Source organism: Galeopterus variegatus, unplaced genomic scaffold (genome assembly GCF_000696425.1).
Source record: "Galeopterus variegatus unplaced genomic scaffold, G_variegatus-3.0.2 Scaffold643, whole genome shotgun sequence".
In the NCBI taxonomy this organism is placed as follows: domain Eukaryota; kingdom Metazoa; phylum Chordata; class Mammalia; order Dermoptera; family Cynocephalidae; genus Galeopterus; species Galeopterus variegatus.
Genome location: NW_007726754.1, coordinates 91305 through 108411, shown reverse-complemented (window position 1 = coordinate 108411; position 17107 = coordinate 91305). Strand labels below are relative to the sequence as shown.

The following is a 17107-nucleotide window of genomic DNA, read 5'->3' as shown; positions in this document are numbered from 1 at the left end:
CTTCCTCAGCCTCTACCCATTAGACATGAGTAGCAGCCCCTATGGCTGAGAAACACTGGGTCGGATGGATATTCTACAATCAAATACAAACTGAATAATTGGTGAGGGGAAGGAGCAGTTTCCTGGGGGACAACCTGTGTTAGCTTCACAAACCCAGAAGCAAGCCTGGAGGAATGATCTTGAGAGGGAACTAGAGAGAGTTATATAGGTATGAGTTACCCACCTTGACAACTGTGTCCCTTCCAGGCAAACTCAAGACTGGAGAAGAAACATTGGCCTATATAGGTGAAGGGTCCAGGGGAAGAGAAGGGGCCTGCTAACTGGACCGCTGCTCCACAAGTGGTACAGTGAGGATGACCTTCTCTGCACCCACTTCTGGGCCTTTGCAGGTCCTGACACCTCTATCTATAATACCACTTCTCTTCCCCGCTTCGTCTGGCTCCTCATCTTCAGTTCTTAGCTTAAATATCACTTCCTTCTGGCAGGTTCTTTAACCCTTTCCCTGCAGCCGCCCTCCCTCCTCAGCAGTGCCTCACATATACACTTCTAGCACAGAAATTCACCTTATCACACACACCCATGTATATTTATATGAACTCCAGGAGTATGGTTCTCTGCTTGTTCCTCCCATTAGAATATGAGCTCCATGAGGACAGGGACCTTGTCTCAATCACACTCTACCCAGAACCCAGTAGAATATATATGGCAGATGTCTCCCCCCAAATATTTGGTGAACTGATGAAAGAAATCATTTCCAACTGAATGGCAGAAGAGACCCAATAAATGAAGTTCATGGGGATGAAATCAAACATTTGGTCATTGTAGCAAACAGTTTCATCAATGTGCATGCTGGTTTACTTCTGCAAAGGCAACAAGACTGGAGAATGCCAGGCAGAAGCGGACCCTGACCAATACTATGCAAGATGTGCAAGTTTCCATCTTTACCCACATACTTGCTGGGTGTTCACCAGTCCATTATGATACATCTTTTGGAAAATGTTTTGTACTATGAGCCAAATTGCACATGGCACAATGTGTCAGCAATACATACTGAATCTCTGATGAGACAGGGAACTGCTAAACAGGGTGGTAGAGTTCTATGCTTCAAGACCAGTATTACAAGCAGTAATCATTTACATATTGATCAGGGAGAGGAGGGTAGCAAGAGGAGAGAGAGGGCTGTCCTCTGCCCTCTAGTCTGTGTGGTTCCCCTCACCACTGCCAGGTTCCAACACCAAGAACACAGAGACATTTCCATCTAACTTTTATATGAAGAATTTAATTATCTATACACAGAGGGTAGCAAGAGGAGAGAGAGGGCTGTCCTCTGCCCTCTAGTCTGTGTGGTTCCCCTCACTACTGCCAGGTTCCAACACCAAGAACACAGAGACATTTCCATCTAACTTTTATATGAAGAATTTAATTATCTATACACGGAACTAAGTCAAAAGGTTGTATTACAGTTGTTAAAGCCGCAGGTTTATATACTTATATATTTTACATTCATATCCATGAAAATACTGAAGCAGCGCAACCGCACGAGGAGGAGCATCCTCGTTCTCGGCACCACGTGAATGCCAGCACACAGTCTCCCAGAAGAGACGGGGACGCGGGAGGGAACTACATGTTACAAAGTCATTAGTAGGACAGCTAGATTGTGCTTGAGGCTTCCCCTACCCCATTTTCTGTGCTGTCAGCAACGAGCGTTTTTATTGAGAGCTTCCAACTAGTGTTTAAAAGACAAACATGGCTTCGGCGACAGCACATCTAACACATAAACGGACCATGAGCTCCATTTCATATTAATCTGTAGAAATTCCACAGTCTAGTTAAAAAATGTAAACATTGGAAATTAATTGAAGAGAGACTTCTATACATTCTTTCTTGTCAAGAAAATTACTTGTTCAAAATATGTCATTCCATGAAAAGTAATTGGAATAAAACTTCATGTAACAGAGACTAAATAGAGATTGTAGATATCATTGATCATAACAACCTCAGTGGTGTTGTCTACTGATTTATGGTATGAAAACACACAAAATTAAAAACCCAAAATAAACACCAACTAAACCAGATAAATCTGAGACCAAACAAAAACACAGGTGCTTTCTCATGTGGCTACAAGGTCACTGTGCAAAATAAAATTAATGCAATATGATTAGCGTATCATACATGGTAATAACTTTTGCCATGTAAAGAACTAATTGCTTATGTACAAGATGTATTACATGCTCAACAAAGTACATCTAATACACACAAACAGATACAAAACACCTTCTGTTTAATTGGGCTCATTCTACATGTCTTTAAAACAGATATACTGAAACTCCTTCTATAGTGGCGGGGGGAACCCCAAACTACACAATTTAGTTGGTAACACTGGACAAAATGAAAAAATACATCAAGTCTCAGATTTCTGGACATTTGGAACAATTTTTAATAGCACATGCAGCATTCCTTGATAGTGGGTCTTTTTGCAAAACCAAAATAGCAAAGAAGTAATTAATTTTTTTATTAAAAGGCTAAAATATATATTTAAAAATATTTAAAACTATTTAAAGCACCTGTGCAAAGGTGGGGGGAAGTCAATTTGAGTAACTAGGAAAGCCACAAAAGGACCCACTACCCTGTGTATTTTTGTAATTTTTGCTTCTGTCTCTGCAAGTAATAACTCAAACATTGCGATCACATGCAACTAAGGTAAAATGAGGTAAACTGCTTTGCAGTGAGTTCTTCTACTCAGAAGGCAGTAGGTGATCATGCTGGAAGTCACATGATCAAGGCTGCATCTCCCATCATCCCTCTGGGCAGTGATATGGGATAGTGGGTCTCTTTGAGGACTTTCAAGCCTGAGGGGGGGATGGACAACATATGATTCCTAGAAAAAGGAGGAAAACAACACATAAGCAAAACAAAACAATGAGCAAAATTCAAGCTAGGAAAATGAGTCAGGCATGTAAACAGCATGGTGCCAAAATGATTAAAAATAAAAAAAGGAAAAGAGGGGGAGAGGGGGAAGGGGCGGGAGGGGACATGCTACAGAGGGAATGAAAATCAAAAAAGAAAAAACGAAGAAACCCCACAAGATAAAGTCTTGCATTACAGAAGGTCTTCAAAGAGACTGTTGTGATTGCAGCAATGGTCTAGCTTTAAGTTCTGCAAACAAAGCTCAGCAGAATCAGAGCAATGCTGCATGTTTCACTGGAAAGTTCCAGAGAAGAGAGGCGACAGAGCCACCAGGGCACTTACATTGCTGGCTTGGGTCCATGTCTGTGGTCAGCTTCACATAATTGGATGGGAAGAGTCCCACTTGTCCATTGACTTCTCCTTTCCACCAGTCAGGGTCCTCTTTGTTGAGGACGTTAATGATCTGGCCCTTGCTGAAGGCCAGCTCGTCGTCATTCTGTGCGGTATAATCATACATCCCGATCACCTGGCACACTGCAGGAGACAGGGTAGGCTGAGCAGCTGCACACCCGCCACAGCACACGCAACAGGCAGTTTGCAGCCATTAGATATTCTCCTGTATTATTTGTGTCATTTCAGAAGATGATAAAATAAAGTGGAAGTGTTCTAAAGGGCTTTTCATAGTGTGGCAATAGAGGAAGATATAGCAAAATTTTCACACTAAGTCTTTAGTTTTTATAATATCTTCCTCTTTTCCATGTTTACTTGTCAGCAGAAAACCTACAGTGATAACTGAATGCTTTCATTTTGAGTGAAGTGGAATTCTTACATGCTGACTCAGAAAGATGGACCCCCCCACCCTCCCCAATCTGCTGCACAGGCCAACTGTGTATCCTGGGGACTTCAGTCGAGTTCTTTCTTTCTTTCTTTCCTCTTTTTTTTTTTGAGATGGGAGGTAATTATTGTCTGACCTCCAAAAATTCCAAATCTTAGTGAAAAGTAAAATCAGTGTTTTAAAAGATTATTCTGCTTTATATTTGCATCTCAAAATTTTGCTTCAAAGAAAGAAATTTTCACATTCAAGAACAATTTTTCTTCTCTCGTTTTCTTTCAAACCTATATATAGGGGGTGAAATTGTTCTTGTTCCCTGGCATTTCTCAGGCTGGACCATTAGGTCATAGTCCGCACTTTATCTTTCTTAACCAACCTACATAGATATATATAGGTTTAGGTTTTTCAAATTCTCCAGCTAATTCAATCACTTCAGCAAATGATTTCCGTGGGTTTCAACCAACCCGATGACAGGGTTGTATAGTGACAGTGGGGAAGACAACATCAGGTCTCCCTAGGGGACAGCAAATCGAGCTGGTACCACACCCCTCTGCCTACACGAGGCCAAAGCTCAAGCAAAAAGGCCCAGCTGGGGTTGGGATTCAGTCACAAGTTTGCCAATACTTTAATTTCTTGCAAAGGCTGCCAAGTTTTAATCTTATTTCACTGGGGATGTATAGCACAGACATTTAACCACAAGGTAGTGGAACAAAAATTCTACATTTTCCACAAATGCCACCCAAGAGCTGGTGGCTTAAAAACCTAAAGCAGAAATCTGGTCCCCTAACCTCACCTCTCTCAAATATTACTAAAGCATCAAATTTAGTCCCTTCAATCAGAAAATAGCCAACCAGGTCAACTGCAGTGCTCTGTTCTTTTCCAGTCCTTTAGAAAAGTGTGCATAACATCCTGCACATTCAGCGAAGCCCCCTCTGTTCACAGTAAATGTCACAGGGGAGCTATTTCAGTCCTCAGTGAACACCACATTACAACCAATAGACCCCCGTGGCCTCCAGCTCAATCTCCTGACCTATTTAGACCCCAGCCAGCTATTTTTAGGAGTCCCTTTCTGTCACCTCACCCTTTAGCCCAAATCTCAATTTAAACTGCAGGAAGAAAGTAAGGAGAAAAATCTGGTTTTAATGCCACAGCATTCATGACTCCTTTAGGAAGAGAGTTCCAACAAGGGCTCTGTTGTACCCGGTACAGTAAAGCTACTTAGATATTCAGTCCTTTTGAAAAACATATTCCATATCACATTAGTTGGGTGTCAGTCACAGCAAGTACAAGAAGTGCTTAAAGCACATGTGAAAAACAATCTAAGAAATTTAATGAGAAAACTGAGTGGAAATCTAAGGTGACATGCAGACCATTTTCCAAGAGACTGCCAACTCCTTACCTGCTGGTAATGCTGTTGACTTAGATGGCTCTGTTGGAGTGATTTTGCTCGTCCCAGGACTCAGAAGTTTTACATAATTAGCTGGGAACCAGCCTATCTGGCGCTTCTTCCCACGTGCCTAAAAGAAAATAATTATATTAAAAATTTTAAAAGGTTTGTGTTCTTTTATGATACAGTTTGCTTTGTAACAGAGCATTTAGGTGAAGTTTACATATAACTGAAAACAAATAGCATTAACAATAGAATCTATGGATTACTACATCACAAAAATAAAACATTGTAGCTAAAATTCAAATTGTGACAGGCATGGGTTAGCAAAGCCCAGAGTGTTTCTGCACAGGCTGGATTGTGTGGATCACAAATCCAGGATATAGTGTTGTGTGTGTCCGGGATAGAAAACTCTACTCATTCAACGTTAGCACTCAGATGTTAATTTCAGGTACTGTAGAGATTATGGTTAATGCCAACATTATACATGGATTTTAGGAATAATAATTATAATACTTATTGAGTGCTTATCTTATTGAGTGCTTTTTATGAACCACACTCTGTGGTACTTTATCCACACAACAATTCCAGAAGGATAATATTATTATTCCCAATTTTGAGACGAAGAAAGTGAGGCTTAGAAAAGTTAAGTGACAGTGCCAAGGCCATGGTCACAGGCTAGTTAGTGGCAAGCCAGGATTCACAATCACGTCTGCACTCTTTTTTATGGGTAATATACAACCTCAGATGCAAGATCATGTACATGCAGTATACACAGAACACAAGGAGTCTCAATTTGACTCTGTTTTCAAAAACCATCAGGCCCATATACTGGCTTCCGTCATTCTTTTTCACTGCCATTTCTTTCTCTTTTACTTCAAACTGACTCAACACAAGATCCATCTATGGAGAGTTTATGTGCTGGATGTTGTTGGAAAGGGATACTATGTGACGTGGAGGAACTTATAATCAAGTTGGTGAGCCAAGACTTGCAGTTAGGACACAATTCCATGAGAAGACTCTGGTTAGGGATAATGAGAAGGGCAATGACTATCCTCTGCACAGCATCAGGAAAAGAGAATCAATGCAAGTTGCACCCACATGTGCACATGCGTCCACACTCAAACACAGAGAACATCTTATCTAGAAACAAGGCTCTGATAAAAACAGTTGCCTTTGGGGACAAGGGTAGGAGCGAGCCATTTGCATCCCCTTTTATAACTTTTAAATTTTAAACCATGTTAATATATTATCTGTTCCAAAAATAAGGAAATAAAACTAAAAATAAAACTTCAACCACCTCACCTCTGCCCCCCACCTGCCAATTTATTAAGGAGGATACCTCTGGGTTACTTTTAGAAGGCAGATCAAGTTTCACTTTCCTTGTGGTCTGATAGGCTTCATGCCCTTGGCTCAAGGACTACAGCTTTTATTTTCATAGTGACCCTGCCAATGACTGAAGCCATCTGTTTGCGAGTTCCCACATGTTTATCTATCCAGTGTACTGCCACCAGCTCACAATGACTCCACTATTTCCCCCACCTCCGCAGTTTCACAAGGGCAGAACACAGAGCTCATTGGAAATTTCTTCATTTGTGTGTCCACGCTGAGAGTCACACTGGTTAAAGGGTCAGAATCTCTCCTGGACGTGGCAATTCGGCCACTTTATTGCAGATTTCAAGAACCACTTAAACCTCTCTTTTGAGCAAGATGCTAGGAGTGTGAGGACTAAAAAGTATGAATGCAGGGAGCTGATCACCTACACATGGAAATAAGAAACAGGCCTGGAAAGCTGAGTAATAATATAACCATTGACTAGGAAATACCAAAGAGTGGTGCAGACTGGGGCCACCACCAGAATTTAAGGAAAGGAGACAGCACTTCTGTTGGGATGGTCATAGAAAGCTTCTGGAAAAAGTGGGATATGGCCAGCTCTTGAGAAACTGGAGAGAGGTGGGAGTCAATACCTTGGGGAGAAAAGTTAGGAGCAAAGGCAGTGAAGCCTGAGAGCCTGGGGTCTTTGGTTGTTTTAAAGAGCAAGTCACCAAATGAGATGGAGCAGCAATGTCACTGCAGAGTGATAAGATGTAAGGCTGCAAAGAGAGGGTCTCTGTGGGCAGCCTTCACCAGCAGGCTGAGGAGGAGGGCAAGGGGTTATCTCCCAGGTCTTCAGAACAGGAGAGGGCCACCCCGATCAGATGGCCAATGGGGCGACAATTCCACACAGGGAGTGGGACCCACTGGTCTGAGGAGGCTCTCCCTGCTCAGCGAGGGAGCAGGCATATTAAAGAAAGGGAGTGGATTTCCAGGACTCCAAAGGTCAGATTCCAAGCCAGTAAGCTGTATCTGGCCAGCACTTCTGGACAGGGTTTTTATGGCTTCCCACCAGCAAGTTCCCCAGGGGAAGTTCCTTCTTTAGCTACACTCCAGGCTGTGCCTTCTATTCCAGCCAAGACACATTTATTATATCCGGAAAGGTACTGTATGTTCAGCGCACCACAATATAGACCTTCCCCAAAGTTTGCCTCGACAGTGTGTGACTGGACAGCTAGCTCCTTCCTTCTTTCCTGTGGAGCATGCCTCCTGCTCATGCTGGTGCAAACCCCGATTCTTCAGCACCCCTCAAGGCCCTGTCTTCCACACTAGCACCCTGCACAGCGAAGTTTTCTTGCCTTCCTCCTCTATCTCAGACTTACCTAATTCCTAACAGTCCTGCTCACAGCCAGATGAAAGTCAGCTGATTTGATAAATTGGGCCACAGGCACACTATTGGATACCAAAAGGTTACTGCAGACTCCCTGCTAGGGACACTAGGGTTCTTACAAAGGGCTTTCTAGAAACCATTCATTCATGTATTCAGCAAGTACTTGCCTGTGTTTTGTAGCAAGCCCCATGCTCAACTCTAAAGGAGGACGCTGGGCTCTGTGTCCCCCCTGCACACGCACCCCCTCTGCACTAAGGCCAGATGGGCTGCAGGGGAATTCAGCCCTTCATGGGCCCCTAAGGACGCTGTCCTCCACACTAGCTGCAAAGCCAGGGCCTGCCTTGTTTGGGGGATCTTCACTTCAGGGGTTGTCGGAGGTTGTGGGGTAGGAAGAAGACACACTTCCTATTTGAATCAGTCAGCTTATCTACAAGTAATTGCTATAGTAGTAACTCTTTTAAAGCAACTTTTTATTTAGAAATAATTTCCTACTTACAGAAAGGTGGCAAGAGTAAGAAAAGTACACAGAACACCCATATCCCCTTCACCTGGATTCACTTGTTGTTAACCTTGTACCCCACCTGCATCACCATCTGTGCATTCTCTCCCTCCCCACCCCCTTCTCTGTAATTTCTTTTTCTGAACGATTTGATTACAAATTGCTTACATTATGGCCCCTAAATACTTCAATGTGTATTTCCTAAAAATAGGGATATTCTCTTATAACCATAGTACGGTTATCAATTTTAGTAAATTAAGCACTTATACAATAATTTTATCTTATCTAGAGTCCATATCCCAATTTTGTCAGTTATCCCACAGCATCCTTTAGAGCATGTTTTTTTTTCATATGGGATCCAGTCTAGAATCAGACATTGTAATAGCTGTCAGGTCTCTTTAATGTTCTTTTACAGGTTTTCTTTGTCTTTTATGATACTGACATTTTTGAAGAATACAGTCGCTCCCTCCCCCCTTTTTGACTGAACATCTCTCATTTTAGGTTTACCTAATGTTTCCTCATAATTAGATTCAGGCAATGTCCTTCTGGCCAGAATAGTATGTAAGTGATGTGTCCTTTTTAGCGCAGCACGTCTGATGCATATAATGTCCACTTGTCCCACTGGTGATGATAATTTTGATCTAAGTAAGGAGTTGTCCTAGTTCTACATTGTGTAATTACCGTGCTTTCCTTTGCAAATAATAAGTGATCTGTGGGGAGTCATTTTAAGACCATGTATGTTTTCTGTTCCTATTAAAATTTCTCCTTAGATTTGGCATCCATTGATTCTAACAATCTTTACCATGACGGTGGTATAACAGTAACCTTTTTAAAAGCATCTTTGTCTCTGGAAATGAGACTCAAAAGAGGCATCTGAAATGGTAAAAAGAATAACAAGATGATGTGAATAAACACACACACACACACACACAGAGGAATTAAAAATACTGTGAGGTACAGATGTGGCTTTGAATGCAAAGAAACCTACTATTATAACACACCTATCAGCACTGATGGAAAGCTCCATTTCTGCAATGCCATGACACTTAAAGATGACTCTCTACAGATATCTCTCATCATATGAATCCTCACTATCCCAACACTATCTGAACTCTGGAATGGAATAGATGAATTTTCAGATGAGTCCTTAGCTCTCAGAATCCGGCTACTGGCTGGTTGAAGTTTAGGAACCAAATAGATTCAGAAAATGTGGTATCTCTCACTATCCAAATGCAGGTTTTAGGCAGTGAGGGTTTATTTGTACTTCGCAATGAAATAGTGTCTCTTCAAAATTTTGCACATTCATACTTGGACAGAGAATTTTAGACAAACAGAAAAGATACTAACCTGCAGCTCTCCTTCCCACCATCCACCTGGATTCTTTTTTCGGATCAGAATCAGCTGCCCAGGGGCCAGAGTCAGCTGCTCGGGACCTGTAGCGGTGTATGAGGCAATAACCTGGGCAATTTCTGAAAAACAAGATCAGACATTGTGGTGCACTGTCACAATCAGGAGAAGGAAAGTCTAAGACAACACAGCCACCTCCCAGGTTCACAGATTAAAATAATCAAAACCAATGTATTGGGCTGGTTTTCTACTGAACAAATAAGACTCAGTGAACCGCTCCCTTGTGCCAGAGCTACCATGCAAATGCAGCACTCAAGGCTTGGGTTGACCTTTCTGTTCTGCCCCATCTGCCGTAGGACTCCCTCAGCATCTATGGAGCTTACTTACCAAGAGGTTCCCCTCTGTGTACCTCTCCTGCACCTTTGGACACAGCCCCTCCCACAAATCCCCAGAACACCCTAATCCAAGGGCAGGGCCTCATTCATCCCCAACCCCAGCACAGGAGTACTCAATGACAGTTAGGTGAACACAGGAACTCAAGGGAAGCTTTTCCATCTGCAAATAGAGTAGAAAGAGAAATTCTATTTCCCTCAGAAACCATCAGGAGCCCGGCAGTAGGTCACTGACAAGTTGTTGCTTCCGACTCTCACTCACACCACCACCACCATTTTCTTTATGGCTCACATTATGAGAGTGATCCCTGAATATCAAGTGTGAATCATAGGAATGCAAATTTATTTCTTTTTATTTCAAGTTAAAGGAGAAACTTGGAGTTAAGAAGGGAATTTTATGCAAAAACAACAATTCGGTAGAGGAAAAAAATGTAAATAGTTCTATACTTTTCCTGAATGTTAAGTCTCATGGGGATAACTCCAGCACTACCACAGTCCAAGCTCTGAAAAGAACACTTCTACTGGCACAGGAATTCGAGAATGAAACGACAGAATCCTTTTCTGATGAATGCTGGCGCATCTACAAGTAACTGCTTTCTGAACTTCTAGAGGCAACAGATAACACTGTCCTAGTCCTCTATACTCTCTCCTTATCGTACTGGTTGCAGAAAGAAAAGGAAAACGAAGGAAAGGACAGAAAGAAAAGAAGGAAGGAAAGAAAAAAGAAGAAATTAAGAAAAGTCAGAAACAAAGGTGGCAAAAAGGCCCCTTACAGTATTTCCTACTTTTCTACTCACTCCAGTGAACTAGTAAGATTCAGGTATTTTAGCAAGTGAATCTGTTACCCTGTTCTGCAATCAGGGGTCAGCCACCATGACAGCCCTGCCTGAGGCTTCGCAGAGCTCCAGGAAAGCAGGAAAGCCCAGGGCCAAGCTTACATATACCTTGGCTCTGACTGAGAGCTCTAGCTGGGAAAAATATGCTGAGAAGAGGATTCTCCTGTAATGTGCCAAGAACTAGCTCTAGATTCCAAGAGTTTTTGGTTTGGAGAAAGTTCAAATTAGTGTTCTATTTGGCATCAGATATTCCTGCTCCTCAAAGGACCTGACATAGGTAACCAGTGATCTGCCCCAACATTCTTTGCTGTTTTTTGTGTCCTTGAGGAGCTTGCTAATTTCAGGGCAAAGCTAAGCCCACTTGGGGATCATATATGAAATATCTGGATCCTTTGGAATGACAAACATTCAAAACATAGAAGACTCATATTTAAAAGAGATTTGACCCAGGTAATCCAATATCTAGAGTCTGACTAAAATTCTAGACAACCTAAAACCCCCCTTTTCCTGGCCATGTAAGCCTTTGTGGAGCTGAGCACCAGACAGACACACAAACTCCTCTCTCAGTGCAGCAGTGACTGTTTCAACCTATAATTTCCTAAGGATATGACAAAATAGCTCAAATGACCTAGACTAGGAAGATGTGCCAAACAAACCATATTATTTTACATCTACTTCTTTCTCCCCTCTTTCATGCTACTATTTATAGAACATGTGATTTTGTTTAAATAAACTACAACACTTTGAATTCAGAGGCATGACTATAATTTCATACCTTCAATGTGTACCTAAGAAAAATCACCCAATGGCTTCTAAATTACTGGTACCTACACTCATAACATCCGTGGCTCCTCTAATCTTCTCCACTGCTTGTGACTTAATGTGCTGTCAGGAAATGACAGAGGCCTTCCTGAGCCTGACAAGAGGATGCGTGAGAAGCAGCTGATCCCCGCCACCTTGCCTGAATTATTTCTTCACAACCCAAGAGAACATTCTGTCTGATAATGTCCCCACTCCCCATATGTGAAGCAACACTGAAATTTCATAACTATGTATACATTATTAATGGATTCCAAGGAAAGGATCTACTCCAAGCACTCTCAGGAAAGATTCTTTTGTCTTTACTTTAGGCTTCTGGCCCTCATAAACAAAGATGTGAGCAACTCTCAATCACATTCAAAACATTGAAAAATAAGCATGAGGGTTTGTAACTTACCAGGTTTTTTTCCTAAACTCCCTGTTTTCCCAGCAGTTCCAGAGCCCTTAAAACAGAGCAAAAGGTCTCATTTGCATTCTGAAGAGTTTTGGTCATGCAACTTAAAAAACGATTAACGATGATACAAACATGCCTGAGCCCCTAAATCCCTCTTTTCATTCTGGGGAAACATAGTAGAACTGTATCACCTGACATGAGAACGTGTATCAGGAAAAATGAAACAAAACAAATACTTTAACACATGTGGCTTTTACTCTTTTACTCTTTCCTTTAAGAGAAAAAAACAGCAAAGCATGGGGCACTGTAGGATCACAGAGGGCTCAGGTATTGACTGTGTGTATGTAGCACAGGCACATCCTGGACCTGAGTCCAGTCGAACAGGAGGTTCCATGCTAAAAAGACTTTAGTCTACATCCTAAACACTAAGCTCATGCTTTCTTCTCAAATGGTTAAATATAAAATATTTCACACATAAAAAGTACAGAGAATTTAACCAATACCATGAGCCTACAACCCAGATTTAATACATAAAAATATTAATATTTTGCTACATTTGCTTTAGGAGCTTTCTTTTTTAAAGAACTAAATAAAACAGTACAGAGGCAATTGAAACCCCCCTCCCCCATCCCATTAACCTCTCTCTCTCTCCAAAGAGGTAACTGCTGTCCTCTGTAGCCTTTCCACCCGATTGCACACTGTCTAAACTCTGAAATTTCTGTATCAATGCTGAGAGCACAAGCCATACACACAGACCATATTTCTTTCCAACTAGTAAGTGTTGCAAAAGTGCTTTGGGGTTGAATTCCCCTCATGGATACTCATGGAATTTTAAACCAGCTGAGTATACTAACAGAGACCAGGAGAATCAGGACAGGGGCCAGAGTATAATCTGTTGTTACAAAGTACTTTATTCTGAATTAATTTTTACCCTTGAGTTCTTATCTTGCAGTAAATTAAGTATTCCAATTAAAACAAAACAAAAGGCTTAATGAACTAAAGAGTTACTGTAAGAATAAAAATATGCAGTTAATCTACCAGGAACATAATTTATCATGGTCCCTTTGTTTTGATTATTAAAATTTAACAACCATTTGCCAGGAAAAGTTTGGGTTAAATTTTTACTCTAATTATGCATTCTTTATTAATAAACAAAGTTATAAAACACCAATCTCTCTTACAATTTCTATAGGCTGTATCAAATAAAGAAATACCAATGAAACAAGATTCCTGGTGACAAGTTACTTTCCCAGTAAGGCTTATAATATACTCCCTATATTCCATAAAAAGAACAAAGCAATTGATAATACCCAACAGTAGAGCTCAAGTAGCTTCAATGTGCTACCTTTGAAAAACCACAGCCAGCACCATAAGCTAAGACATATTCAGAAGGCCAGGTTCTATCCTCACTGCATCTTAGAAAAGCTGCTCCAGGCTCAATGCCCCAGACCTTCTCATACAGAGAAGGCAGGACAGGACAACCCCTCCCCATTCCCATACGTCAATTTTAGTGTCTGAAGTTGGGTCTGGTTTTTAAGTTTGGTAGGATAGCTTGCTTATAAACTGAACTCTATATTCAAGTACGATGAAAGAGCTGACTGTTTAGATTTTTTCCATTATTATTGAATAATGTAGCTAAATATTTATCTAAAAATTTTTAGTACTATTAGTTCTTCTGTGTCTAATAATTTAAGACTGTGGTTAAGAAAGCATCTTACAACTCAGCTTACCTTTCAAAAATGTCACGGTGCATTTATTTGTTTTAACTTACTGACTTTAGATTTTTTTTATAGAAAGCTGTAATTTATTAAAATATAACACAAGTAATGGCTTTTGTATTTTAACTGATCCAAAAGGTAAAGGGACTTTTAAGAGTTTTCATGCATCATAGTGGAAATCAAGTTCAGTTTTTACCATTCTCCCCCCATTCCCCTGGAATATCATCTGTATAATTCTTATTGGATTCAACTTGCTTGTCTGAAGAAGAGTTTAATTCTCCCCTTCTAGGTCTATAGAGTCCAATATGCCAGCTGTCTTACAGGGCAAAGTTACTTTCTTCCAGGCTTCTGCCAAATTCTCCAAGGGTGGGCAGACTTATACAAATCCATCCATGGGAATTTCAGCAAGCTGCTCTCAAGACCACAGCAAGAAAAAAACAAAAAACAAAATAATAATAATAATGACACCCTTAAAAAAACAAAACCCAAGCAAATAAAAAACCATTCCTTGGAACTGCAAGGAAGGTGCAGAGTTTGATGGCAGAACTACTGTAGCAAGCCACCAGACCCAGCTCCCCCTATAGAAGAGTCCAGTATACACCTCCTACTGGCATTGAAATCAGAGAGTTTTGTCCACTCACTCACACCTGGGAAAGCAGCCTCTACAGATTTTTTGCCAGCTTTTTCTCTCAGTGCCTAGGAGGTATGAGGAGAAAAAGGAAATAACTGTGAATTGACTGCCTATGCTTAAAAAAAAAAAAAGAGCCATTTCCTGTTGGTTTATTTATGTGCAACGAATCTGTTAAATGTCTATATTTATACCTTGAAACTCTCCACTAATTGAAATTGGCCATTACAAGATGGGCTCCCATACTCTGTGGGAAGCCCACCTACCCCACCATTTCTTTACTTGCACTATCTCAAGACCACATTTTATGCAATCATATTTCCAGGGCTCCATTTAACAACAATGGCAGCCATTTCTAATTTATAAAAATAACAGCATTTAAAATAAATTCAGTCCCCGATCAATGGACATACTAAAATCTAGCCAAAAGTGTACCAATCTCTTAGATTTTATGCCTTTCTACTGTGTAGACAAAAATATAAATTTCAGAAACTTTCTACTGCCCAGTATTCTGGGGACAGTATCACCAGAATACTTTTGTTTACATGGGCAAAATATTGCTGTGTATCTTTCTTGAGGTATCTAAAAATCAATGACCATGAAGACCTAATCAAGAAAGTTTATTCCAAATCATAAGTCATTTCCATGCAGGAGTAGAGATTAATACTGAATATTATTATCCAGGCTGACACAGACCAGCCCCATACATGCAGCCTCCACTTAGCTGTGGGAAGCTCTGCTTGTGGGAAGCCAAGGCTTACCCTGCTACACCAAATGACAAGGTCAAACAATTACAGGTCACACTGTATTTACTGTCATGCTCCAGAACTTAGCAAAACCCAACAAAGTTCCACTGTCAAACATTGTGACTCCCTGCAAAGAGAATCACCACATAGAAAGGGAGAGGAAACAGTTAATGTGGGTTTACCTCTGAATCTTTAAGCCTCACATAGTTAGAAGGGAAGACTCCGGACTTGTCGCCCACTGTTCCTGTCCACCAGTCACCATCTTTCTTGGTAACCAAAATCACATCCCCTTGCTGAAAGGTTAAATCTCCTTGCTCAGAACTCTCGTAAGTGTACATGGCAATAAATTCTGGTGGGGAGAAATATTGAGATACGGAGAGAGCTTGATTGTTTAAAGAAATCCCAGACAGGTTTGCAAAAGCAAGTTTATGAATAAAGAAGTTAGGATAAGATCCATTCAAGAGAAAGGCTAGTCACAGATAACACAGAGAGCTGATGAATACTCTGGGCTCCAAATTCCCCAATTGCACATAAAAATTCAGTAGCTGCAGATAAGGAGACAATTCCTGTGAAGACCCAGCCACAGGAATAAAAAACCAACTGCATGTCCACCGACGCTGAGTACCAACAGTGATCTACGATTTAACGTCATGATTTCTTTTTTTTTCCTTTTTTTTTTTTCCTTTTTGTCTTTTTTCGTGTCCGGCAACGGACCGCAACCCTCAGTGTCGCGCCCATACCGGACCAGGACCGGCAACGGGATCGCAACCCTCAGTGCTGCGCCCACCCCTCGCTCAGCCAGTGAGCAGGAACCGGTCTGTATGTGGGATCCGAACCCTCGGCGGGAGAAGCCGCGCTCCCAAGCAGCGCACTGTAGCAGTGCGCCACTGGGCTGGCCCCATGATTTCTTTTTAAATGAAAATGGTTTTCACATTTAGTTTTAACTAATGTTTACTGACTACCTATTTTGTGCTGCATATTAGGTCAGATGCATTCCTATGCAGGCTCTTGATAAGTACGTCAAGTATCTGTATTTCAGTTCTGAGGGTACCAAGTCACAATTTTAGAAAACTTTTAGTAGAGTATGTCCTTTGTGTAAATTAAATAACACACTCTTTTCATTTTTCAAGTACACAAGGGAAAACTTATATCCTACTATGCCATATACATAAATGGTAGGAAGCTGTTAGAACACAAAATAAAATATATGTATTATTTAGCTAAAAATTGGCATCTACTTGTCATTCAAGTCCATAAACAGGCAGTGAACTGATGATGAAAGTTATATCTACCCAATTCCAGAAAATAATCAGGCCTTTTTTAACAAGCTAAAAGACAAATCACATTAGTACATTTTATTATTCATGTAATTTAGTCTTAAAGGACAAAAACCAATGTCCCTTAGTGTCTTGAATTTGAAGGGTGTGCATTCTAGACAAAGATTTTCTTTAAAACTCTGCATTTCTCTTAGTTTATTTTACTAAGGCTTAGAATCAAGACATACTCTCAAAAAGATCACCAGAAAGAAAATCCTAGACACTACACTAGGTATAGGATAAAAGATTTACAGAAAGAAGCACATGTTTCTTGTTTCCACTTTTTCTCCATTTATCATAGGCCTTTGCGTATTTTTTAAAAAGCAACAGAAAAATCACCATTTATCTGAAAGGTTCATTTTTATGACGGATAATGTATGCTTCTCACTAAACTTCAGATGATATTCCTAAAATGCAGCCTCTAATTTTGATTAATAGGCAGAAATTTAGTATGGAGAACTCCATTGGCTAATTATAAGAGCCTCTGCAGGAGGTACTAATGAAAACTAAAACAAACACACACAAAAAACCCCAAACCCCTAGCACTTGTGCTAATGTGGGCAGCCCTCCTTCAACTTCACA

At 40.8% G+C, this 17107-nt stretch overlaps 1 protein-coding gene across 2 annotated transcripts in view; it reads right to left on the bottom strand.

Moving 5' to 3' along the window:
- The window catches only part of ITSN1 (intersectin 1 (SH3 domain protein)), a 146014-nt gene that overhangs the window by 38718 nt on the left and 90189 nt on the right, over positions 1 to 17107 (bottom strand). Inside the window, exons 24-29 of one of the 2 annotated variants that reach the window (XM_008570920.1) lie at positions 15392 to 15558; positions 12121 to 12166; positions 9677 to 9798; positions 5139 to 5256; positions 3250 to 3441; positions 1401 to 2878 (exon numbers count right to left, since the gene is read on the bottom strand). In XM_008570920.1, the coding sequence (XP_008569142.1) occupies positions 2877 to 2878; positions 3250 to 3441; positions 5139 to 5256; positions 9677 to 9798; positions 12121 to 12166; positions 15392 to 15558 (647 nt within the window). In that variant the 3' untranslated portion in view covers positions 1401 to 2876. Of the gene's footprint in view, positions 1 to 1400; positions 2879 to 3249; positions 3442 to 5138; positions 5257 to 9676; positions 9799 to 12120; positions 12167 to 15391; positions 15559 to 17107 lie in introns of those variants that run through there. The other variant, XM_008570921.1, reaches the window with a different exon arrangement.